Source organism: Montipora capricornis, chromosome 10 (genome assembly GCF_036669925.1).
Source record: "Montipora capricornis isolate CH-2021 chromosome 10, ASM3666992v2, whole genome shotgun sequence".
NCBI classification, from domain to species: domain Eukaryota; kingdom Metazoa; phylum Cnidaria; class Anthozoa; order Scleractinia; family Acroporidae; genus Montipora; species Montipora capricornis.
The window spans coordinates 24,111,894-24,138,065 of record NC_090892.1 but is presented as its reverse complement, the minus strand read 5'-3'; the positions used below and the strand labels follow the sequence as shown (position 1 = coordinate 24,138,065).

At 36.1% G+C, this 26,172-nt stretch overlaps 3 protein-coding genes across 3 annotated transcripts; all 3 read right to left on the bottom strand.

The window, feature by feature from the left end:
- Nucleotides 1–2,294: 2,294 nt before the first annotated feature.
- On the bottom strand, nt 2,295–3,044 carry LOC138020468 (uncharacterized). Its single transcript, XM_068867451.1, has one exon. It carries the CDS (start codon nt 3,042–3,044, stop codon nt 2,295–2,297), a length of 750 nt encoding a protein of 249 aa, XP_068723552.1.
- A 4,555-nt stretch (nt 3,045–7,599) lies between these two features.
- Nucleotides 7,600–10,077, bottom strand: LOC138020467 (uncharacterized). The gene has a single exon (XM_068867450.1). It carries the CDS (start codon nt 10,075–10,077, stop codon nt 7,600–7,602), a length of 2,478 nt encoding a protein of 825 aa, XP_068723551.1.
- Nucleotides 10,078–14,874: 4,797 nt separating this feature from the next.
- Nucleotides 14,875–16,152, bottom strand: LOC138020466 (uncharacterized). The gene has a single exon (XM_068867448.1). The coding sequence runs from the start codon at nt 16,150–16,152 to the stop codon at nt 14,875–14,877; it is 1,278 nt and encodes a 425-aa protein (XP_068723549.1).
- Nucleotides 16,153–26,172: the final 10,020 nt, after the last annotated feature.

Below are 26,172 nucleotides of genomic sequence, written 5' to 3'. Positions count from 1 at the left end.
ATCACAGGTGATCATAGATGAGAGGAACATGGAGCTGGGTTAGCAAATGAAGTTATAATAACAAAAAGCAAGGAAAACCAGTGTATCCAAAGGTGTTAATATTCACATGATAGGCAAAATAGGTATTTTATGATTTTAGCCTCGTTTTCATGCAAAATAACCACTTAAATGCTCTTAACATGATTTTTAGCGGTGGCTCCATATCAGAGATTTTTCATTGTAGCCTAAGCTACCTTTGTGCAAAATTTGGTGATTTCTTCACAAAGTGCACAATTTCCCTCAAATATGCACATATCCGCTGGACTAAAAGCAGAATGAAGATGGTCATAGTGAGAGCCCTGAGGAAACCGCGGTAAAAGGGAAGAAGCGTGGTAGAAAAGCAACATGGTTGGAGATCCAGGTGACTGACATTGTAAACATAATCGTCAATGACGAGAACATCCTTCGGAAGCTGAAGAGAACACCAAGAAAGCATACAACACTGAGGCTTATCAGTCTGTGTTAAATAAAGTGAACGAACAATATGAAGATTCATTCTCGTTCACAGTAGAGCAGATGAGAACCAAGTTTAAATGTTGTGTAGCCACATGCAAGAGGATCTGTCTTACTGTAAAGACAGCAAGTGGAGTGAAGAGGCTGACTGATGAGAAAGGTTATGGGAAGTGGTTCGACCTACTGTACCCTATAGTAAAGTCACGTGATTCATGTCAGCCTGAGCAAAATCGTGAACCTTCAGCCAATGAGAGTAGTGCCAAAGAAATCTTCGAGCATGGGAGCAGTGATTGCAGTCCCGTCGAAGATAGTACAAAGGAGCCCCCTGAGAAGAGCATGTTTGTACCAGTTAAGAGGAAGGGTAGAAAACATAAATAAGACCAAATTGCATCAACTGTAGATTTAATAAGATCTGTAATTGAAAATGACCCAACAAAACAGCTCTTGGAAAGCATTCACGAGGAGATGAAACTAGCAAGAGAACAAGAGAAAAGGTATTTGGACATATGGTTGGGTTCAGGTCAGCAACCCTTCCAACAGTATCAACATCATGGTGCATATAGCAGCACACCTATGTTTTCCAATAATGGTGTGCCTGGAAACCAAACTCAGACAGGGATTATGTACCCCCCTGAGACTGCTGATGGTTTCACTCAATACTTTTATTGACTCTGGTTTTCTGACATTTGCATGTTTGAGAATCTGTTGAACAAAAACTGCAAGATCCATTTTTTTGTTGCATTTTCTACTTGGTTTAGGCTTATTTTGATAATAAGCTTCTCATGAAAGCAGTGGTTTTGGAGAGTAAATACTCCCTACACAACATCGGAGGTCTTTGTTTATGTGTTTCAGTTTGATTCATTAACAAACATCTCTTGCAAAGTTGACATTTTAAAGAACTCAAAATAGTTATAAAGCTACAATAAAGTTTGGCTAACATACAGTGTACCCATGTTTGTTTCCTAAGTCCTGTTCAAACGGTAGACATGTCGTAGGTAAAATCTGTTCTCAGGTTAAACTGGAGTTTCCTTTGTTTCTCATCCCAAATTATTCTTGATCATGAGTAATTAGAGTGAGGAGACAAAGGAAATTCTGACTCAACCTAGGTTAAAAACGGGTTTACATATAAGAACAGGTTTAATCTACAACAGACACACCATACCAACTGTCATGATTTTACTATCATTGCTTTCAGAATTTTTTGTTTGTGAAACCACACACTATTTATTCATCAAAGTATAATCACCCTTACTCAGAAGTCCCGTGGAACAATTCTTCATACAGGTTGTTAATAATGTACTTAAGGGTAATATGCTTCACCCTAAATTGAAAATTCAACTTTCAAAAATACCATAATTTTTTTTGCCCTTCCCATATTTTGCATGAGCATTGTTTTCAATTTCTCGTGGGCTGTAAACTCTCACCAGATGCTGTAAGTTATATTGAAAACATTGCTTATGCAGTTATGGAGGGAAAAAAGAGTGTTATGGTACTTCTTGAAAATGCTCTATACTCAAATGGCTTAATTCAGTGGTTCAACAAGTGTAACAACATGTTGACAATCATGATGTGTTGCATACTTTTTAGTGGGAGTCCCACTCTCTCATTGAAGAATGCTCCCTTTATTTCATAACTATATCAAGCAAACTCCCTTGCCAATCAAAAATCCCCACTTAACAAACATCAAAAATTTAAAAGCAAATCAAAGACACTTTTCAGGTTGAACAGTTGATTAGTTATATGCTGTAACTTTTTAGCTCCTTCTGAAATCTAGCAAAAACAGAAAAGTTAGTGCTGACAGATTACTGCTCTTCTTTCTCTTCCCAAAATTTGTCGAGAAGTGCTTTTCTTATCTCTTCTGCATGATGTGATTTATCCTTCTTCATGGTGCAGTTTCTCATCATCAGCAGTTCTCTGACCTCCTTCCTGCTTCGTCTCCCATGTTGTGCTGGATGCTCTGTTAAATCTAACTGTGATGGTAGTGAATCACTCATGTCTATAAAAACATTGTGAAGAACAACACATGCTAATGCAATGCATTTAACGGCATCAGGTTGCCAAGATGATTTACGGTAGAGAACTCTCCATCGACTCTTTAGCTGACCAAAAGCCCTTTCTGATACCATCCTTGCCCTGCTGAGGCGGTAGTTAAAATAGTGCTGTTCAGCACTCAGAACAGCATTGGAGTAAGGTTTCATCAACCAAATACGAAAAGGGAAAGCTGAATCCCCTAGAATCATAGGATAAATGTCTGTTCCTTGAATGTTCTGTGATATTTCGGGGATCACTTTCTTTTCCGTGATATCACTCCATAGCTGTGTAGACTGAAAAATAATCGAGTCATGTGAGTTACCTGGAAAACCTACGCTGACCCACATGAATCTTGCTGCACCATCGACAATGGCCATCATAACAATTGAGAAAAAGTTTTTATAGTTATGGTACTCTTTGCAAGCTTCCTCTCCACCAGGTGGGCACTGAATTGGGATGTGGCAACCATCAATTGCTCCCCAACACCAAGGAAATTGCCAAAGCTGGTTCATGTCTACCATGACTTCTGTAAAATCCTGTTCAGAATTTGGGAAATGATTTGTCACTGCCTTCTTCCAGAAGTTTTTAACGATTGCCTTGCAGACTTCCTTAACAACGACATGGATAGTTGCTAGCCCAACGCCAAACAATTCTGCTATTGTGTACAGCTAATCACCCCTCCCAAGCCGATAAAGACATATTGCTAATCTGCACTCCAGAGAAATTGGCATTTCAGTCAGCTGATCCTTTGTGATATCCTGCCTGATATTCTCTAGTATATAGTAAAACGTTTGGCGCGTCACACGAAAGGTTTTCATGAATCTTGAATTGTCATAAGTTGACCACACCATTTTCCCACCACCTAGCATTTCTCTCACACCTTCGGATACTACGAAAACGTTCCTCTTCTTCTCCCACTTGCTGCAGTAATAAACATAATAAAGCCAGCAGTCGAAGCCTGAATTTTCGTCTTACTGCTTCAAGTGTTGCCATCTGAAAAGACAAATTCCTACGCCTTCGCCTTGCCTGAGCAATCTTTAGCATTACTGCCTCTCTGAACGCCACCATGTTTTTTTGGAAGTTCTCCGCTGATAAAAGTCAATGCAGGCACAAAACGACATCGAAAATTATATTCGACGTCTAAAATGAACTGACATTCAATTTCGTCTCCCAGACGAAAAAAATTCATCAATTAAATACGTGTCATTAAATGCGACGTATAAACAGGGCCTTATATTTGAAAATAAAAGGAAAAGATAAAAATAAGGGAATTTAAAGCATTATGTGCCACATACAGGCAGTAATTAAGACATGCGGGAAAATGTGAGGTCGCTGGTGAAACTTCACTTTCTGAAGACATATATTCCAACTTTTGAAAAGGGGAAATAATATTTACCTAAGCTAATTACATGTTCTCAGCGCAATAAATGAGAGCATGTCTGTTGCTAAATGTTGTTGATGACAGGGAGACTCAGATGATGAAGGTTAGGTGGCGGGTCTTCAATCTCTTCCATCAAGTACCCGAGGAACAGCAGAAGTCAGTGTGGGAAATGTTTTAGTCGACTTATTTTCCCACAAGACGACTAATTCAATTACGACTGATCTTATGTAAATACCGCCGAGTTTGTTGACATTTTTAATCTTTGCTATGGCTCAAGTGTTACACGATTCACCATGGTGTTTGGAATATTCTTTGCCTTTTTTAGGAGCCAAAAACAAAAGCTACTCTATCTGCAAGTGTTTTAAGTGATAGAACAGATCATGGAACATGCACCTTTGGGATAATTTTCTTGATTAAGCTATTTAATAATTCTATTTGTAGGGCTTCACCATGGTGAACCGATAGTTCTTAAAGTCTATGGTAGTATAATTACTTTACTTAAGAACACAGTGGTGAATCGTTGAGTTTCAGCGCTAAGAAGGTCGACAGGTCGTTACAACAAATGATCTATTTTAATAATGTAATTTTCTACAAAGTTAGCTTATTTTTGTACATAGAACTGTTCAGATTATAGCAAAAGAATGAAAAGGTTCCGTGTTCCTTTGACACCATTGTGTAGTTATTTGAGATAAGGACTAAGAGGCAATGTACTTCACTCTTCTTTCTCAGGAGCTCCAAGAGAAATCATGTCACAATGAATAGCGAATCAATTTCATACAATGACCGGAAAAAATCAATCTGCTATGTAAAAATTGCTAAACGTCGTCTTGATGGCCATCGGAGCAATTTTCACCCCCTTCTGTTTTGAAATGTGCAACACCACCCCTCCCCCTTTATTTTTGGCGAATAGTGCGATAGTTAGTATTGTCTCTGAAAGTTTACATTTTGCGAGAAGAAATCTCACGCAGTTATCCACAGAATGCAAATAGTGGTATTTCTTTAATATTTTATACGCTTCCGCTTATTTCTAATCACCATATCAATTCGTTTCGGCATAGACCGTATTAAACTGTTCACAGTCTCAACAGATATAGAGTAAAATGTATTGATAACACGATTCTTAAACTGTTCAAATGTTTCTCGGCGTAGTTGTTGCTGCACTGCTTGTCTTTTTAACATCCTACTCACCATGGGAAAGACATTTTCAATGACCGCCATATCCGGAGGTTTTGGACACAGTTTGATTAAGGTACTGTTTGTGCGTTGCAAAATGTTTTGAATTGAGATAAGATAGTTGGGGTCGAATTTTCAGAGGCTATCAAAAATACCGCAACTTGTATTTAAAAGGCCCATCTAACTGTGGAAAAACTTTTCTTTTAAGTCCACTTTCAAGCATTTACAACCTGTCCAGTACAACCTTCCCATGGGGAGGTGCAGTAGATGCGGAAGTCTTATTAAATAAGTTCAGATGGTCCGTGAACATCATCCCATGGCATGATTTGCCGTTGCTATTGGAAGACCATGAGGTTCACCTGCAAGCACTCAAAGACCAATTACAGATGTGATTTTTTCTTGCAAGGGGATACGTCCATCCTCTGTGTTTGCTATAAAACCATGGCTGCAAACTGGATACGATTCATAACATTGCTAAATTGCAAAAGGACAAACTAAATGCACATGTTAAGTTAACTTTATTCATTTGGCTTACTTTTTATCAACATTTGTATTTTACATCTTAGTTCTCCCGTGCACTGGAATCTCATCAAGAGCGAGATCAAATTGCATGTGTGATGGCATACTTTATTTCCATTCGGATTTATGAATAGCACTAGTTCCTCCAAACACATACCAACAAAACTAAAATAAAGCCTGGTTGACACTAGGGACAAGCAAAACGACAGGGGTCGGCTCCTCAGTTCTTGAAGTCTATCATCGGTTGCGTGAAGGTATCTGACAGCTTTAATTAATTTAATTTAAAACTTCTAAGGCGCAAATGTCTGTATAAATTTATTCAAATGCGCCAAATCCCCCCCCCCCCTCCCCCAAAAAAAGCAGAAAACCTGTTTAGGTTACAAATTAATTTTTTTTCACAACTCTCAAGTAAAGTTGAAATAGAAAATCCATGTTATTATTTCCATGTTTTAAAAATAAAATTTAAAAATAAAATTGAAACACTTAACATACACAAAAGTTGCATTTTCTGTTTTAATACAAATGAAAAATTGGATTGGCCGAACCCTGCACAGACCATATAACTACGGCAGCTGTGATTGCCAAAACCCACACTCACTCTCTTGGGGGTCAAAACGCACGAATTCTATAGGGGTCAAAACGCACGAATTCTATAGGGGTAAAAAAGCACATTCTGCAACCATTAGGGGTAAAAACGCACTGCAAATACTGGGGGTCAAAACGCACAAAGAAAATCCAATCGAGCCCCAAAGGGGCATAATTGCACAAAAACTAAAATTAGTCAAAATGTATTGTTAACTCTTCAATCAACTTACGTTTTTTCTCACTGATCTGTTCTAGAGCAGCTTCTTTATCATTGTTAGCATATCTTGCCATTGTCTTATATCGCTTACCAAAGATTACATTGTCGAAATATAGATACTTATCATTTTCATTGTCTTTTATTTTATTTTGTCATCTAATTTAGCAATACGTTCTTCTAACTGTTTTTGATTTTCCATTTGTACTTTGAATTGAACCTTTTTCGGTTTTAATGGATTTGCTTTTACGTTCAGCAATAATTCACCACATTTTTCAGTATAATCTTGTATGTAAGCATTTTCTATTTTTTCTAAACTTTTTTTGTCGTTTGTTGGCGCTTTAATGATCAGTTCAATCACAGGCTTTTTCTTCCTGTATTTATATATTTGGCTTTTGCGGTCCTTCAGGTGTCGATTTAATCGTGTTGCCAAATCCTCGCACGTTGATCCAATGTAAACCTTGTCGTCAACAAGCACTTTGTATATTTTGCCTTCACTATACAGACTGTTGAATTTGGCATTGGTCAATTCTAAACATGGCATTGTACGATTTTTATATTTGTTGTTCAATTCAGTGTTGTCAAGATGAATATATTCGAATTTGGTTGTTCTTGATAAAGCAGTGTACAATAGTTTTTTGTCCATTCTATTGACATCATAAATGTTGTAAGGTTCATCAATATCTGCTCCTTGGCATTTATGAGCGGTTACACAAAAACTTGGAATGAAACACCGAGAAAATGTTTTTAAGTCAAACTCTTCTCCATTGATCCAAAAACAATCTTCTGATACACCTTCCACCAAAAACTCCATTGTATTGAATATTTTATGTTCCTTGATGTTGTCAGTTGCAATAACAGGCATTTCAGCACATACTTTATACGTTTCCTTTTTGTCATTGTACATAAACTCAACCAATTCGTATTCTTTGCCTTCCACAAACTTATCACAACATCGTGTATTTACTTCGATTCTGGTTTTGTTTAAATAACATATGTTTTTGTACAATTTTCGTGTCATAGAGAAGTTTTTTGCCAATTTGCCTTTCTTCAAGAATCCATCGAGCACAATGTGCGTTTTTTTGTCATATCGACATGAATCCTCGATATATTTCAATGTTGCATTTTTGGGGCACATTTGTCTGACAGACGCAGATTTGAGATAGTCATAGCATATTTTACTGCCAGATTGAACGGGAGACCATTAATTTGGATCACCAAACATGTAGACCTCGATACCGTACAACAAGAAGGCTTTGTAAATTAATGTCATCCACTTGTTTGGTACCATTGAAAATTCTTCCACAAAGACTGTTTTGTCTTTCAAACTCTTGAGATTTGTTTCTGTAGTCATGCCATTCCATTCACAAAAATACGAATCAAATGTATGACAAATAGCGTCGGGATCAATTTTGTTTTTTTCTGCACGTGTTTTAATTTCTTTAACATATGACCGAAAGTTTTTGTTTTTGCTACTCATCTTAACCGGTAATCCTTCAAACGGTTTACTAGAATCGCATCCCATTTTTCTCATTCTGTCCTTTACGTTCTGGACTGCTTTATTTGTAAAACTTAACACAATTGGCTTTTCAGTCTCTATCACCATTTTGCACAATTTGGTTGTTTTGCCAGAACCAGCTTGACCATTATACATGCAACCTTCACCCTTTTGTGCTTTATAACAGTTAATATCCATGTTTTCTCTGTAATGACGCTCAAAGTAGCATAGTGGGCTGTCTGTAATATATGCTTTGCCGATATTCTTGATGTCAAATACAACATCTTTTTTGTTCTCTAATATGACTCTTGGATTGGTAATAAATATGCCATCTGTATTGTAAGCATATAACGCACTTTTTTCACCATAGCATTTACGAATAAGCTCCAAACACTTCAATATTGCTTGAGAAACGACAAATCTGTTTACACTGGTATTGTCTGAAAACAACCGTTCGCACTTTTGTTCTTTGATCAAGTAGATTTCATTGTAGCTGTCAATTATGATATTGCGCCCGTCTTTGATACCTTGTGTCCAACAAGCCATTGCTGTATCATACTCAACACAGGTGAACCCCGTGTTTGTCTTGTTGTATTTTCTTCCTAGATCACCAATGAAACTGTTTGCCAATCGTTTGGCTTTGTCTTCAGAAAATATTTCAAATACATGTTTCAAAAACGGTTTGAATGTGTCAGGCTTTAGAGCTTTCTTAGAAACAATTTTGTATTTAATCTGCTTGACAGACATGTTCAGTTCATCAACCAAATATGACACCAAAGCGTTGCTGTAAAACCCAGCTTCAATTTTCAAAGGTGTTCCATAATTGTACAATATCGTTTCCTCAATGTAAAATTCACCACATTTCCCAAGATCGCTTTTGCCGTAAAATGGCTCTACTACATCATGAATGCTATAAACTGGAATTGGCATACCATTGTTGAGCAGAACATTTGGATACGATTTGGATATATCAATGTTGACAACATCATCAGGAATGTCTTCAGTTGTGCACCATTGCAATGCCCTCGGATAAAAATCATCAAGCATTTCACGGGTGTGCACATTATATGTCGATTGAGGCAAATAACCACATAATTGTTTAAACAGCGCAGAAGCCAAACCCGTGAAAGTTTGATTAACCCACATAAAGTCATGAGTTTTATACAAACCAAGCAGATGATCACAGATGGATTTTCTAATGTCATATTCGTCATTCAAGAGAAACATGTTGTTCCTATGATCTATGAAACCATCCAATATCCCATTATTGTTCCAATGCAAGTATTCCACATAATAACAGGTGGAATTAATGTATGCATCAATGGCTTGCATCATTTTAACATCTTCGGGCAAAACGATAATGTTGTCTTTTTTGTCTAATTCATATAAGTCATCAAATTTATCCAGTTTATACACACTTTCGTGATTTCTTGACCATTTCATGTCAGTCATGTATTTTAATAAGTCATTGCAGCCTCCTTGGTTTGCTTTGGCTGCTGTGAGTTTTAATTTTTCGTCTGTGATAGGATAACAATGATGGTCCTTGACAATGTAAACCAGAGAAACATCACAATTGTTCTTTCTGGTATGTGATTTGAATTTCCTGTATGTGCTATCATATGCGTGTATTGACACATTTGGATGGCAATTCTTGGCCCAATCAATCAATTCTTTTGTTGTCATTCTTGGTGGATCTGTGCAATATTTGAAGATCTCATCCTTCAATTTGTCATAATCGTATGTTTTGAATCCTCTTTTGCCTCGAACCTGATCCCAAACATAATCAAGCACACAACTATTTGAGCCATATGATTTCGGTTTTCTTTTACCACTTAACAAATAAGATTCCAACTTCAAACCAGCCATGAAATGATGAGCAAAAAATTGTGGATTATAAGTTATCACTCTACCGCCTATTTCTGTGACCACATTTGCTGACAACAATGTGAAATTGCTGTTCAATAATGTATACATGAAGAATTTGTACATGTCTTCAAGGCTTAATCTCGGAACATTCATTACAAATGGACCAAATGATCTTTTCGTGTCTCTGTCTTTATTTAATTCTCTGACAGTGACAAACACAGTGACAGAAACACGCACACGCCTTCCACCAATTTCATCAATTCGCTGTTCAAACAGTCTTGAAAATGATGAATTTTTCTTTGTGAATGAACCAGCCATTCTGATTTCTTGTCTTCTGTATCGATTGAGTGAAACTCTGATTTTTTCATACACTATTTTTTCTTTCATACTATTAGTCGAGATATTTTTTTTCATACTCTATATTATATAACAAGTAGCATCTTTTTAAGTGTAGTTGAAACCAATCTGGCTCGATTGATTTTAACTGTTGACAAACTATATATTTATTGGTTTTCCAATTCATGAATCCTCATATGCAGTTTATGATATTCAGTTTTCAAATGTTGGTGTTTTCCTCTCATGGCATAATTTTTGCCATTGTTGCATATAACACAGTACCATTGCGTTTCTCGCCCATATTTGTTTTTTTTTTCTTGAATTTCTCGATCAGTAAAAATCTTCTTTCGACCTCTCTTTTCAGACTCCATAATATAATAAGAGATTATTTCTTTTTAAATGTTTACAGAGATTTTTTTGAATGTTTTAAACTGTCGAAAAACAGTGGGTATCATCAAAGAAATTCAACGATTGTTACTTTCGAATGCTTTTTTGATTCCAAATGCTTTTTTGATTTCAAATGCCTGTTTTTGTTGGTTGGTAAGCACTCCACACCGCAAACATCGCATTCCCACATTGGTAGCTTTGTTTTTGGTTCTTCAGCATTTTCTTTACGATGCAATCTGTCCAATCTTCTGGCTTCTATCCTTTCTTTCAAATATAAATACTGCAAACGTTCTTTTAACGGTAATGCTGCAATCTCTTCTTTGCTCAATTCTTTGAAACCTTCGAAAATAAAGTCCCTTTCGTCCATATACTATATGTTCAGATTTTTATTTATGTAGTTTAGTCTTTGTCCAAACGCAAATTTCGATAAAATTCGTCTCTTGCAGATTCGGTGTCAGATTCTGATTCCAAATCTTCGGGGGCATATTTTTTATAAGCTTGTGCCATGTCTTGCAACATGTTGTCGTCAATGTCAATTGGCCGCATTACATAGCTGTTCACTCCGTCTGTTATTTTAACCATCAACACTTCATTGGTAAATACCAATCTGATTTTCACTGGTGGATAAACAACAGACAACACATTGCTATCAATCAAGTCTTCTAAAAATGTTCTCAAACTTGGATCTCCAATCACGCAGGTAATGAAAGCATTGAATTTTGATTCTGGATTCATGTACTATATGTTTAGATTTTATTTTTATATATTTTCTTGTATCAATTTCAATGGTGCCAAAAAATCACGGTATCTTTCAAATTCCCTGAACAAAAAAGTCATTCTGGCATCTGTTTTGTTGAAAGCTTCTCTGATTTCTTCCTTTGGAACTCCTTTTTTATTGCAAACCGCAACATGGGTAACTTCATTTTTCTCACAAAATGCATGTATGCCGCATTTTCAGTCATGATGTCACATATTGCTTCCACAAGCAATTTTCTCAAACATAATGTTCTCACTATTTCAGATCCTTTGAACCACATATACTATATATTTTATTGTTTTGACTTTCGTCAGACGATTCAGATTCCTGCGAACTGCTGCAGCTTTCTTCAGATATACTCTCTTGCGATGGTGTCCAATCGGAATCCGAACCAGAGTCTTGATCGCTCTCATAATAGAAACCAAACTTTTCTTCATTTTCAAACTTGTCCATATAATATAAGTATATATTTTTATTTTTTTATAAGTCTTTATGCGCGTTTGTTCGACCACAATTCATATGTTTTCAATGTCTTTCAATGGTATCCAACTGTTGAATTCATCACTGTATCCCTTCCATTTTACCAAAGCTTGTTTCTTTTTATAGTCTCTTCTGATCACTTTGTCAATACGGAAAATATCCTGCTTTGCTTTTAATAATTCAGGTTCATAAAAACTGCCTTGTATCTCTTCACCTCTGAGATCTTTTAGTTTGTATGTTATTGGATTAGTGTATTGGATCTTATCAACTGTAAACACTTCTTCGGTCCAGTTTGGAGTATACCCTTTATCGAACACATTCCGTTTATACTTGGATATTCGAACCTGGTCACCTGTTTTGAATTTAGGTTTCTGTTTTAATGGCTCCATATCACCATATAGATTGAAGTAAACGGTTCCTTCATTCCTCTTGTTAGATGCTTCAACGGGTGTCATCTTTGTGCTTGAATGTTTTGTATTATTATACTGTTTCACTAGTTTGGACAGCATATCGAGATACATTGTATTACCTTGAACTGTGAACTGCTTCCACATTTTGGACTTGATTGTTCTATTCCATCTTTCGACCACTGAGGATTTCTCCTCATTTTCAGTGGAGTACATATGTATCCCATTTTTGTGCAACAAGTCTTTCAAGTGTTTGTTGTGGAACTCCTTTCCCTTATCAACCCATAAATACTGTGGTCTTCTACCTTCCTTGAATATTGTTTTAAATGCTTCAGTGACAGATTCGCCTTTCTTATCCTTCAATGGGGCAATCCAACCGTATTTGCTGAAAACATCAATGACCATTAGAAGATACCGATAACCTTTATTCCATTTGCTAAACTGTTGCATTTCAACTAGATCACTTGCCCATATTTCATCAATATGATTTACGATTACACGCCGCCGAGTAAAGTTGCGTCTTATGGATGCATGTAATTCATCTGCTAATTTTTCTTGCCAGTTACCCGACGGCTTTTTCCGTTTTTTGAAACTCCAAGACCTAGTTTCTGCTTTGTATTGATAACATTTCTTGCCAACCAATGCCCCCATTGTCTTTCATTATACGGTACGTTGTCTAAAGCTTGAACCATTTTCCTATCTGCTTTGTTTTTACATTTCCTGTCATCCTTGCAGACGGAATAATCAACATCGTGTTGCATTGCGATCACATCAGTTTTTCCAGTGGGCATATCATATATTTCCAATATTTGACCAGTTTTTGGGTCATACTTCAGTTGATTTTCCAAATCATTGTAAGGTCCTGTGTAATGATGCCCAGGAAGCGTCCATCCGCCTTTCGGTTTCGGTAATTTACCAATAGCTTTGTGAATGTCAACAGCACCGCCATCAAGATCTTTTCTGTTTGTTGTGTATTTTTATTCGGTCTTATTTTTGTTGACAATTGATCGAGAGCTTCAGATCCAACTTTATGAAGTAGAGGGTTCATTTTTCTCAAACCATAATCGATTGCTTTTTTCTGCAATTTTGGGTCTCTCATCAATTCGGAACCATAATATCTACCCATTTCAACGGCTTTTTTGCCAAGATAAGGTACTCCTTTAGTTAAAAATAATTCTGTTCCAGTATTAGCAATATCGCTGAGTAAGCCGGCTCCCAACGGGCTGTTTAGTTTCCCTGTTTTTTAACAAATTTGGTCTTTGTAATACCACATTCAGCACAAGTGCAAAAGAACATTAGTCTACCATTTTTGGCTGTTTTGTAACCTGAAGGTTCAACACATTCAGTCACTTTCTTTTGTTTAACACAATATGATTTCATAATACATATAAGTTAGATATTTCTGAAATAATATTCGATAAATCTCTCATTTTTCATTGTATCATTTATGTCGAATACTTGTAATAAATCATAATACGAATTACCCTTATTCATTTCATTCAGAAAGTATAAACAGAAATACCCACAAGTTGTTGTTTGTATGTTTTGTATCTGATTGTTTTGATGTAACAAAGTCAGATTTTTCTTTTTGGCGTGATTTACAATCTCTTGAAAAGGTGGCATACCAAACGAATCGAAATAATTTATTACATTATCCTTAACATAAGTGGCTACCCAGTGAGATCCTGACATATAAGCTGGTTCAAGATTGTAGATGAATAACGCCTGTTTATGGTTATGTGGAACATTTTCATCTCTCGACAGTACATCATTGATCGGTATATTCAAATATTTGCACCATTTTATCAGATCGTGGTTGGACATAGGTATTTTTTTGTGAAATTTTGGTTTCACAATATTGCCCCCAAAATGGGTATGCCATTGAATGGACTGTTTTTTCCTAATAGTAACCCTTTTCCCGCCTTTTTTTGGTCGAGGATGTTTTTTTTTTCTTACCATAACCAGTCACATATGGCGGATAACTGTAAAATGGAGGGGGCATTCCCATTCTAGGTGCACCTGTACCATCCTTTTTCGACGAAGGTGGTCTACCTACCCTCAGTGCTCCTCTTCCCGTTAGCTTTTTGACAAGATTCAAAGCCAAAGGTATTCCAATGCTAGCCAACAGAGTGCCTAAAAATCCACCTGATTGTGTTCTAGTAGGTGTTATATGCACACCAGAACCTGTTTGAGCTGCATTGATGATGTCTCTTTGCTGTTTTGTAGTGAACATGTTCAGATATGGCATTAGTTTGTTGATTGCCTCAAAAGGTATCATCATGGGTAATGGCATAGCACCACCTTTTTGACCAGATCCTAACAATTTTTTAGCTCCGGCTTCTGCTAAACCACCAAGAGCACTCAACCCAAGGGTTTTACCAATTGCTGGTAATGCTCTCATACCAAGTGACAATACGGTGCTCAAAAGACTTCCGCCTACTTGTTTTCTGATATTGGTCTTAGCAAGCTTAATGTCCATTCCTTTGTTCAATTGTCGATTTTTTTGCAATCGTTTTTTCACCATTGCTGGAACATAAAGAGTGTCGTTTCCATTAAGAGAATCATTTGTCAGTCTTAGAACAATTGTTTCCCTTTTATGGTAAGCATCACTCAGATTCTTTTTTTGATTATCTGAAAGTCTTATGTTGATTTCATGAAGTTTAGTCATATAATATATGTTATATAATTCCAGTTACAAATAAATATGTGTCATTTACTTGATTTCATATTACTATTTCAGTTGTGGGCTTAAACTATCACCAATTCATTACCCACCTTGTCAATAACAACCGACTCTTCGTACAATACAACTGCATGGACATTGAAATCTGCTGCACTGTTGGCATTGAGTTTGTACCTGAAAATCAACTGTTTAGGGTCTCTTGTTACTTTCTCTGCCTGATATGACAGATCGAAATAGATCAGAGGATATAGAGAGTTGTAATTCGCTAGATTGAGCTGGGTTCCGGTGTTGTAATCATTTTTTCGCATTGCATAAGACATCAGATCATTGAATATTCTCACTTTGCTTTCACTGTCATATTCTGTTTCTGGGTAGAAAACACCATTGCCATATTCGAGTCTGCATGTTGTTAAATGACTGTTTGCGTCTGCTGCATTTAGTTTGAAGGTATCAAGTATATATGGATTTTGAGTTGCAACTCTGGTTTTAGCCCGTTGTAGATAAACAAAAATTGCTTTGACATTGTCAATACTGGAAGAAATCTGAAAAAAACCACTGACTCTAGCAGGTGCTGACACTGCATATAGTTCACGCTGATATGTCCATTTGTGTTCTTTCATGAAAGAGCTTACAAATTTGTCGTACATACTGTCTTTTGGTGTTAATTTTGGAACCCATAAAAGAAATCTGTTCAAAACTACTCTGCCGGCATCTACTCCTGCTGCCATATTGATGAGTTCATTGTCGTTCTGGAGATTCAAATTGAATTGCAACTGCATAGGAACCAACATTTTATCCTGCAACTCTTCAAAAAAACTGTAACGATTGAGAGGTATGATCAAATTCACATCTTTTGCTCCTCCTGTTCCATCATTATTGGTAGCTTGTGTAAGCACTCTTCTAGATTCATATCCTGAATTAGTATTGGCTGTCGTACCATCTGTGTCTAAATACCAAAAACTGTTTTTACCGACTGATCTGCTGTAATCATCAGAATATTCCAACAGATTCTTCACAAAAGTGACCTTATGTAGATTGTCAGTGTCATAAACAATTTTCCCAGCACTTTTAATCATCATATGTGCAATAAATGAATGAGATCCGTTTATCACCGTTATTCTATCGGCTGCTGCGTAACCAGCTCCATCTGCTGTTTTTTGTAACTGGAATTGAACCTCGAAATAAGCATTGTACCAATCATAGAAAGAACTCCGGTCGTTGATGGTGAATCTATAACCGTTCTTTTCTTGATGTTGACCGTTACCTGGGGCTCGGATTACATCATCAAGTTGAAATCGCACTAACTCATTTCTTTGCAATAATTCACTTGTTCTAAAAGCCATTTATACTATTGTATTATATAATTTTGCTGTCATGTTATTTATTTGAAAAATCTACGCCTTCTTCCAGATCCTGATATCAATCTATTTAGTATCATGTCAGCGCTTTCTGCTTGCTGTTTAATGGGAGAGGATGGAACAATTGCATTTTGTGTTGTAGCTCCTTTTCTCAAATTTGCTAATTTTTTCATTATTAGGTCTCCTGACTTTTCTGCCACCGTCTTGCCAATTTTATCACCAGCATGTGATACTCCTGATTCTAACGCCTTCTTCGCTAATGGCTTTGCAAATTTCTTGAAAACAGATGATGCCACACTCTTTAACGGTTTGAAAATATTGTCAACGATAAGTCCAGACCCTTTGTGTTGAAATACAAATTTACCAAGTTTTGGATGGTAAAACCTCTTAAATTCATACGGTTTCATTATACTTTTACATTAGATACTTTTTAGAATTAGTGAAAAAGACGTATCTGCTCCATTTAGATCCACTGATCTTCTTTTTCCATCTGTTATCATGATTCTGATTGATGAAATTGTAGTTTTGTTCACAGGATTAAATGTAACTCTTTGTGGTTCGAGGGTGAAGGAGTAACTTGGTTTTAGTACACTGGTTGAGAATGAATAAATAATGTCTGTTTCTTCACCGTCAACTAAACTTTCGTTGACCAAATCGCAATGAATATTGAGTACGTCTGTGTCTTGACTGAGATTCGGCACTCTTGGTCCAATATGCGTTCCACTTGCTAATATCTTTTTATCAAAACCGATCAGGTCATTAAAATTACTTGCTCTTAAATCGAGTTGGTAATTTGCAGCTAATGTAACCGTGACTCTGAATGTTGTTTCGTTGAATTCAAGAGTCATCGGATACGTATCACCAGTTTTCGTCACATTTTTAATATGTCTGTCAAAGTCCGTATAATTCCATACCCCAGCTGGAAAGGTAATGTCCTTAAAAGTTGAACCATTATCGGAGCTGTATTTGATTAATTGATTTTTATACCCAGCATTGACATTGAACCAAGTGAATGACATGTTAATGACTCTGTTAAGACCGATAACGTATTGCTTATTATTGTCTAGAGTTACAGGTCTGGTGAAATTTGTTGTAAAATCTTCTGGTTTATTATCCCCTTTATTTTTCACACTGTAAGATGATAAAACTATCTCTCGTTCCATTATATAATGAAGTTACATTAAATTTGGAAATATTGTTTGTATAATTTACCATATTGTGATTTGTTAATTGTTGTCATTTTTAATAATGCGTCCAATATAGAAACACCCATATTTCGCATGTCAATGCTTGTATTACCAGCCAATATCTCACCAATGATTAAATCCAATTTTTTTATGAGTTCTTTCGGTTTGTTAAAAAATATCACATTGCCACCTTTTTGTTTTTTCCTACCAGAACCTTTCATTGTTTCCATTTTATTTTGATAATGTTTTATGTATTCATTCAGAGTTCTCATAGCGCGATCCACTCTTTTGTTTTCCTCTTGCCTATCAGCTTCCGTTATATTCCCACTTTTGTATTGCTTTGTAACGTTTCCTTTGTAGGCTTTCAATTGATTTCTTTTAAATTTAGCCGCATTGACAATCTTATTGAGATATTTTTTGTTTTTTCGTTCAGTCATTTCTTGTTGATTTATTACCTTTTCAACAGAATCATAATTTGGTATACCAAGATCACCTAATATCTCATTTTCCATATCTTCTTCATCCATTCCATAATCGATCTCATCGTCATCATCATATTCTGGTGGCAATTCCGGTTCTTCAGGAAAGTACTTAGGATCAACATACATCTCTTTTTTTCCTTCCAGAAGATCTTGTAAAGATTCTTCATATGTTGGCGGTTTTGGCACCAGTTGTTTTTCTTGCTGTGGCAAAACAGGTTGTTCAAATAGATCACCAAGATTCATATCTGGAACTTCATCCTCTATATCAATGCCGTAATCAGGAACTTCTCCTTTCTTCAGTGGTCGTTTTTTCCTTGGCAACCTTAAAACCTGATTACTATCAATAACATCATCTAATTTACTTGTAATTGGTTTAAATACTTTTGAAAATCCCTGTTGACTGGTCTTCTGATCAATATCATGCTTTGTAATTGCATTATGGACATAATTGATCTTATCCCCTAATTCAGATTTACTCTTTGCGAGTTCTTTCCACTTAAGTAAACTCATTTTTGTTATATTGTTACGTTACATAAAAATGGAAATTCATATATAAAAAATAACGTTTTACACTGTGTTGAACACCATGTTGAACACCATGTTTAACTACATCATTTTATCGAAACAATGTAACGATTTAATATAAATGAAGATACCTAATTATGATACTGGCGACGATGTCGTCACAAACTTCACACAACTACATGATTTTATGCCTGATCGATGCTTTCGCATGCTCATTTGTGGACCTTCTGGTTCGGGAAAAACAAACACACTGATGCATATGATTTACAATCTGTTGTATTTTGATAAAATATACCTTTATGCAAAAAACTTAGAGCAGTCAAAGTATCAGAATCTCATGGATGATTTCGAACCAATTAGTGATGAAGCTGGTTATGATATCATTGAAGCAAGCAATGATAAAATAATTCCTGTAAAAAATCTCAATGGTGACAATCAAAAAATTGTGATATTCGACGATTTCGTATGCGACAAAAACCAAAAACCATTAGTTGACTATTTTATACAGGGGAGACATAAAAACTGCTGTGTTATATATTTGAGTCAAAGCTACTATAAGACACCAAAAGATATTAGATTAAACTGCTCACATTTTGCCATTTATGATTTTCCGAGTACTAATGAAAAAAGTCTCATATGTCGTGAAAACAATGTCTCAAAACAATTATACGAGAAAGCAACTAGAGACCCTTTCAGTTTCATATATATTGACAAACCTGAGAGACAAGTAAAGAAGAATTTTGATGAAACAATATAAATCAATTGTATATGAGTTACTCAAATGGTAAATTACCTGAAGACACATATTCACATGAAAAAGTTGTTGAAATAGTAAAAGGATTGCCTGGTGTTGGTTTTAAACTAACAGATGACGGTGATTATGATATGCAGAATAAAAAACTGCGAAATTTAGATTCACCTCAAACGAATAATGACGCGAGCACCAAGAGTTATGTTGATAAAGAGGTTTCTGGGTGTTTGAAAATAGATGGGAGCAATGCAATGACTGGCGCCCTTAATATGGATAATAGACGGGTTGAAAATATAGCCCCTGCTAGACATGGCCAGAGTGACGCTGTCAGTAGTGCGCATATGCATAACTTTTATTTTGATTTAAATACAAATGATGGAAAGATAGAAGCCCAAAATCCGATTGACATGAAAAATCAAAGAATCCTCGGAGTGAAAGACCCGATACTACATTCAGATGCTTCTAATAAATTTTACGTTGACAGCTCTTTTAATTTTAAAGCTGACAAAACGGAGCTGGCTAATTATTTGAAAAAAGATGGAAGTATTTCCGTAACTGGCAATTTTGACTTTGGAAATAATAAAATCAGCAATCTTGCTGAAGGCACTGGCAATTCTGACGCTGTTACAAAACACCAATTACAAACTGGTTTATCAACCAAACCCAATACAAATCAGGTTGTGTTGCGAGATGGTACGCAAACAATGACTGGAAGTTTGAATATAAACAACAACAAGATCATCAATCTTGCTAATCCGACAGGTAGAAATGATGCCACTGGAAAAGGTTACGTTGATCGATTATTTTTAGATTCACTTCGTTTAAACGGATCCTCTGAAATGACTGGAAATTTGGATATGTCTTTGAATAAAATAATAAATTGCGGACAACCAACCGGTGCTAGAGATGTGACAAACAAAGCTTATGTCGATTCCGAGGTTGGAAAAACATTGAAATTGGATGGAAGCGGTGTAATGACTTCTGTTCTAGACATGAACAATCAACGAATAATAAATCTCGGAAACGCCACACATAATCAAGATGCCGTGACTTTGAAGCAAGTAAATGACGCTTTTTCGACTATAAGTACCGAAAACAATAAATATACAGACGAACAAATAGAAAAAAATAAGAAATATGTAGACGACGAAATAGTGAAGAGTCACATAACTACTCACACAAACAGAAAAAATGTGCTGAAATATGCTATGGATGATGGGGAATTTACAGAAGATTATGGAATACAGGAGGCCAATTTAATCGACTATAATGACTCGCCACATAAAAACAACAAAAAAGCATTTTCATTCAAGGTTCAAAAGGCAACAGATGGTTCCAGTCTGTTCAAAGGACGATTCGATTTTAATCTATTCAAACTGATACGTGACAATTATAGCGATAAATATACTGTGTGTTTAGAAATATATTTCCAAAAACTGGTTTTGATGTGGAGTTTAATTCATTTCAGGTTACTTTTGAAAAAAGAAACATGAACACCGATAGAACCACTACAGTCAAAACCAACACAGATTATAAATATTATCGCTTTATCATGAACTTATCACCAGATGGTTCTTCACCAACTATCGAAAGACGGTTATATGTAACTGTTCAATCCACTTATGACAATAGAAGCCCAACTCTTTTACCATTGTATGTCCTGATTTACGGTATAAAAGGCGAAGCAAAAAACAACCTTGATTTCACAATTTATGATTACGAATTGGCTTATGAGGTTGTAAATGATCAATTTCGAATGCATGTACCAATCAATATGAATAACAACAAAATCACAGGTTTAGCATTAGCAACAAATGACAATGATGCTGTGAGTAAAAAGTTTTTCAACGACAGCATTTGGCAGCTCAATATGCCCTTCAGAACAGTGGTAAAGCCACCAAACAATAATACGTGGGTTATGAAAAATTTCAGCAACCAAGATTTCATTTTTTCATCGATTTTTATAAAAACAGTTGAAGCGGGACAAGTAGCCAGTACTGCCACAGGCAACTTCAGATTAGGTGTGTCCTACGGTACACCTGTAAGGCTGGTATTTTTTCCTTTCCGAAATGGACAAAAAGTCGTCATCAACAGAAGATTTTCAAATTTAGTCAGCTTGCAAATTAGAACAGCAGCAGGATTTTACACGGGAACCCGATTGGGATGGAGAGGAAACATTTTTTATGCTCCCTAAACAGTAACAGCCAAAATTATCCAACATGTTATTATATGTCATACGCTGAAAATGAAGATGGAACACATTTTCTTGATGAAAATGGAAACAAAATAGCTTTCACCGTTGAAACAATAAAACTCCATAATGCAGAACTTATATTCAACGACGACGGTCACGCTGAAACACATTTGAATATAATAGCAAAAGCAGCCTCAGAAGATAACCATGTGGTGATTAAATCTCAAGTGGTCGGCATCGTACGTAATTCATTCCTGGATCTATGGGTTAGTGAATATCTCAGAATGTATTCCAGTTGCACTTATCAAATGGACAGAGCAGATGGTCAGACTGTAAAAATGGATTCAAGCAGAAAAGTAGAAACAATATATGACAAAAGCAATGAAGAAAGTGATGCAACACAAACCGATTCAGCAAAACGACCCACATTATGCACAAAAGCCGAAAAACATAATGGACATTATTTCATCAAATTTGGTGGATCACAAAAAATGATCAGTCAAGTCGATCTGAATAACGATGCAGTCAATGTGTTCATTGTTTACAAACTGGATTCGAGAGGTTCGTCACAGAGTTATTGGAATAACGGACTATTTGGACACGATAATGGGGGGTTTGACAAATTTGTTGCTTATAGCGGATCAAATCTTGTGGTGTCTGGAGCTGACGATGCAAACAAGTGTGTTTATATCGGTCCTGCTGCTAGTTTGCAAAGTTTCTTAAAACTGGGAGATTACAGTGAGAATGATCTCGGCGAACTTAACAAATGGCACTGTTTATCTGTCCACTGGGATAACAAATCATCTGTAAAAACTGAAAAATCAAAAATATACTGGAATAAAACACATATTGGGGATTTCACAGCTGGTAATCGAGTGGGAGCAATAACAACCGTTTTTGGAGGTCTGGATGCAAACACAGATATAGCACCTCTTAATGGTGATATCGCCTTTTTCTGTGTTTATCTGAATTTTATATTAGATGAAAGGACAATCCTAGATCATCACACTGTTCTCATGCAAAGATACAATATAACATAATTATATATGTATATCGACAATTTATTACGATTTGTGGAATATAGTTTTCAAGAAGCAAAAGAAAAACATCCATACATTAATGACAAAATATTAAAATCAGCACTTGTTTATCAATACCTGCACTGTTTCCATTTCAAAAGAGACATATCTATGAATGAGATTCTTGAACTCAATGATGGTGAAATAGGTCTTCTTGGACCAGGTAGTGGCTGCCTAACATGGTTACTTGAAAAGATCTTCGGTTGGATTGATATATTAAATTCACATAGTGTTTTACATGATGCTTCCGGGAGGTTTTATGACCACCATAAGCTCGGTAGAGGTTACACTTATGCTATTTCAGAAAAATACACAACTAAACTGATTAAAAGATCACCTTTTTGTGGTCAAGTCAGTGGTATACTATATTGTCTATGCAGACGATTAACAATCTAAACCATATATATGGCAGATCGAAAAAAGAGAATATTTAGCTGGAACCATATTTCAGACAAACTCTCAGAAGATCAGGTCGACGAACTAAAGAGCTATTATAAGGCATACCATAGAAAGTGTTGGGCTTACAAAAAGGCTGTCAAACGCTTCAAAAAAATTCAAACTTATTGGTAATACTATTTCTATCATAACTGGTACTGGTGGAATTATTAGTGCTGTTGTAACTGGCGGTATAGCCCTAGTAGCTATAAGCACAAGTGCTTTGTTAATCAAGTCTTACATGGATTTCCAATCATTGGATCTTAAAATACAAAATTGTACATACGCATACCAAAGTTATCAGCATCTTTTGAATTCAATAAAAGACATGTTGAGAAGCGGTGATTTTCAACCATCGTTTCACACAGAATTAAAAAATGTAGATGATTTTGTAACTGATGTTTGTCCTAGTGTTGACAAGTTCTACGCTAAATACAATGACAAATTCATTCCTTAACTATTTCATTAATTCGGTCTGATGCCAATGACAGGATGTCTTTCCAATATCGTTCATATGATTGAAGTGTCTTTTTGGATTTACTCGTCTTGACCTTTTCAAAAGGAAGATCAAGCATTTTAAATATTTGTTTTAAAATGAAATTATGTTAATCATACGCTTTCTATCAATGTTAACATCTTTCACAACTTCCCCGATAGCCGCAAAAATTCGAATTATTTTATCCATATTTTTTACAGAAATCTGGAAACCATTTTTTACAGCTATATTATTCATTATGTTTTCTATATGATATTTTCTTTGGAAACACTTTTACGATGGAATCTATGCTTATTTGAGTGAAAATCAACAAATTCTATAAGTGGTTTATAGCCATTAACTGTCCCACATTTTTACAAACTAGCATATTGTTATCATTCACTATATCAGGTTGACTGCAGCATTGCTCAATTTCTTTCGTATGTTTCGAGATTTGCTTATTACAAAATGGACAGACCACTTCTTCCATATTGACAAGTTCTTTATGCAGTTCTTGGCAACTCATTATACTATTATATGAGATATTATTTTAGGTTTTTTAAAAAGTGCAATTATACCCCCACTTGTAGCAAGTGCATTTAGCGGGCTTAATTGGATTTGTGCGTTTTTACCCCTAATGGTTGCAGAATGTGCCTTTTTACCCCTATAGAATTCGTGCGTTTTTACCCCTATAGAATTCGTGCGTTTTGACCCCCAAGAGAGTGAGTGTGGGTTTTGGCAATCACAGCTGTCGTAGTCATATATGCTCCCAACGAAACTGAACATTCTTGCTTTTTTCCCACACGTTTTTAACATTTACTTGAATTTTGGTGTGATGACTTAGTAATCGGAGATTTTAACCTAGTACTAGACCTTTATAAAGAGAGATTTATCACTGAACTGTCTCTGGTAGGTGTCTGTTGAGTTCCAAACCCTGTTTGGTATCTCAGAATAAACCTGGCATCGGAAGAATCCTGATCGCGAACTGAATTCAGTTCATTAAATTATGTGACTTTCCGGGCAATAGTCTTATCAAGGCTAGTGGTGTATCCATAGAGACAGATTTAAAAGCTTCAAATTTACAGGTGAAATAATAAAAGTGTTATCATCATACTAGGTCTTTCATGATCTATGTGATGGAAATTGACTGCTATTTGTCACAGGTTTAGTATGCAACAATTTTCCAAACGGTCCTGAACATCTTTCTTGAATCATCCCTGTCGAAGATTGAGGAAGGTCAGTCACAACACGGCATTGTTTCACAAAGTTGCTATGGTTAACAGGGTCGATGCCATCGTCGCTCAGCGTTCGCCTTAAATTCTTTGCATCATTGATTTCATCATTGTACCTGGCTCTGCAGTTCTGATGACGACATGACGTTTCCTTAGTGGAGCATGGATATCAGTAATCCTTGTTAACTCAGCAATATCTGGAAACAAGATAATTCACATCTATGAAATCGAGTTGCAAATGTCTGAAATGTCTGATTTAAGTTACATCTAGATACATCTTTTAATTAAGGCCGGTTTCAAGAGATTGAGACTGCAGTTGACGAATTAAGATCCGATATAATTGACTCTGTCATGGAAACAGAGCCTACTATGTTTTCATTCTGTCTAGTAATTATGAGGTCGAGAGTATGGCCAAAACGATGCGTAGCCTCACAAACATAATGCATCAAGATGTGGGATATGGAATAGCCTTCGAGCTCCATATCACTCCCTCATCTATGGGAAAGCTATGTATTTCGTAAAAATCCATGCTGTTCCCATTGTTACAAGGATTGAAATATTCTGGAAAGTTTGTGAAGGTCAATGTCACACAATATGTTGTTTCAGGAATTTTCTAGAACTGTGACTCATCAGTTTCAAATTAGTTTGTGACTCGTAAGTTTAAAAATAGAGTTTATAGCTGTAAATAGCTGTAAATAGTAACTTTTGGAAACTTCTAGACTCTCTTCGGATACTTATATAAGTGGCTCTCTAGTCAGGTTGTTGTTGTGATTCGGGACTTCGTTCCCTGTTTGTGATTTCTAAGTGATATTGTGTGACATGACCCTGTTTGTGGTGATTCTAACATTCTGTTGTCAACTTAGTTTCCGTGGAACGAATACTGTGCAAGAAGTCTTCAGGATATTTTGTCAAAGAGAAGGACAGTACTTTGCCTGTGGTCAGATAAGCGTACAGAGTATCCAGTTAATTGTAGTGAGATTGTACTAAGAGTAGTCGCCAGCTCGAGTTAAGTTGTCTCCCGTTGTTTACAGTTAAATAAATTGCGTTTTCTGGAAATAGCGAGGTTATTATCTTTCTGCCGGTAATTAGTTACCGTAACACCATAATTGGACTGAAAAACCATAGAAAAACCATATCTCAGTTGTTGTACTGATAATATCTGTTGATTATGATCTTTATTCAAGAATAATTGGACACAACCACATTTTTTTTCAACTGTAACTATCTTGACTTTAAAGGACCCTAGTCAGACACACCTTTGTTTTTGTTGACATATGGGAACTCCTGTGTTATGTTACTTGGCTCATGACCAAATGAACGGGTAATCGCCTTGCATGCCGCGGCTTTTGTCGAAAAGTCAACAGGCCAGACAGATATATTTTATTTGAACATGGCAACTGTTATAGAGATGGCAGACGAAAGCAACTCAGATGAGTTAGATTTGTAGGTGACTCTCGTCTGGTTCAGCCGACAACGCGTATGGTTCACCACTCGCCGGTGCTTAATCGCGACAAAATGAAATGCCCAAAGAAGCAACCGCGAGTAATGGGGCAGTTCTGAATAGAGTGGCGAGTTTGGGTTTTAGTTTGTACAGCTACTAGATCAGCTCTGTTTGGTTTGAATCTATAAACGTCAGACTGTGCTT

Excerpts from the sequence above, each read along its gene's own strand:
- LOC138020467 (XM_068867450.1), bottom strand. The coding sequence starts at position 10,077 with ATGGCTGGTTCATTCACAAAGAAAAATTCATCATTTTCAAGACTGTTT.
- LOC138020468 (XM_068867451.1), bottom strand. The coding sequence starts at position 3,044 with ATGGTAGACATGAACCAGCTTTGGCAATTTCCTTGGTGTTGGGGAGCA.
- LOC138020466 (XM_068867448.1), bottom strand. The coding sequence starts at position 16,152 with ATGGCTTTTAGAACAAGTGAATTATTGCAAAGAAATGAGTTAGTGCGA.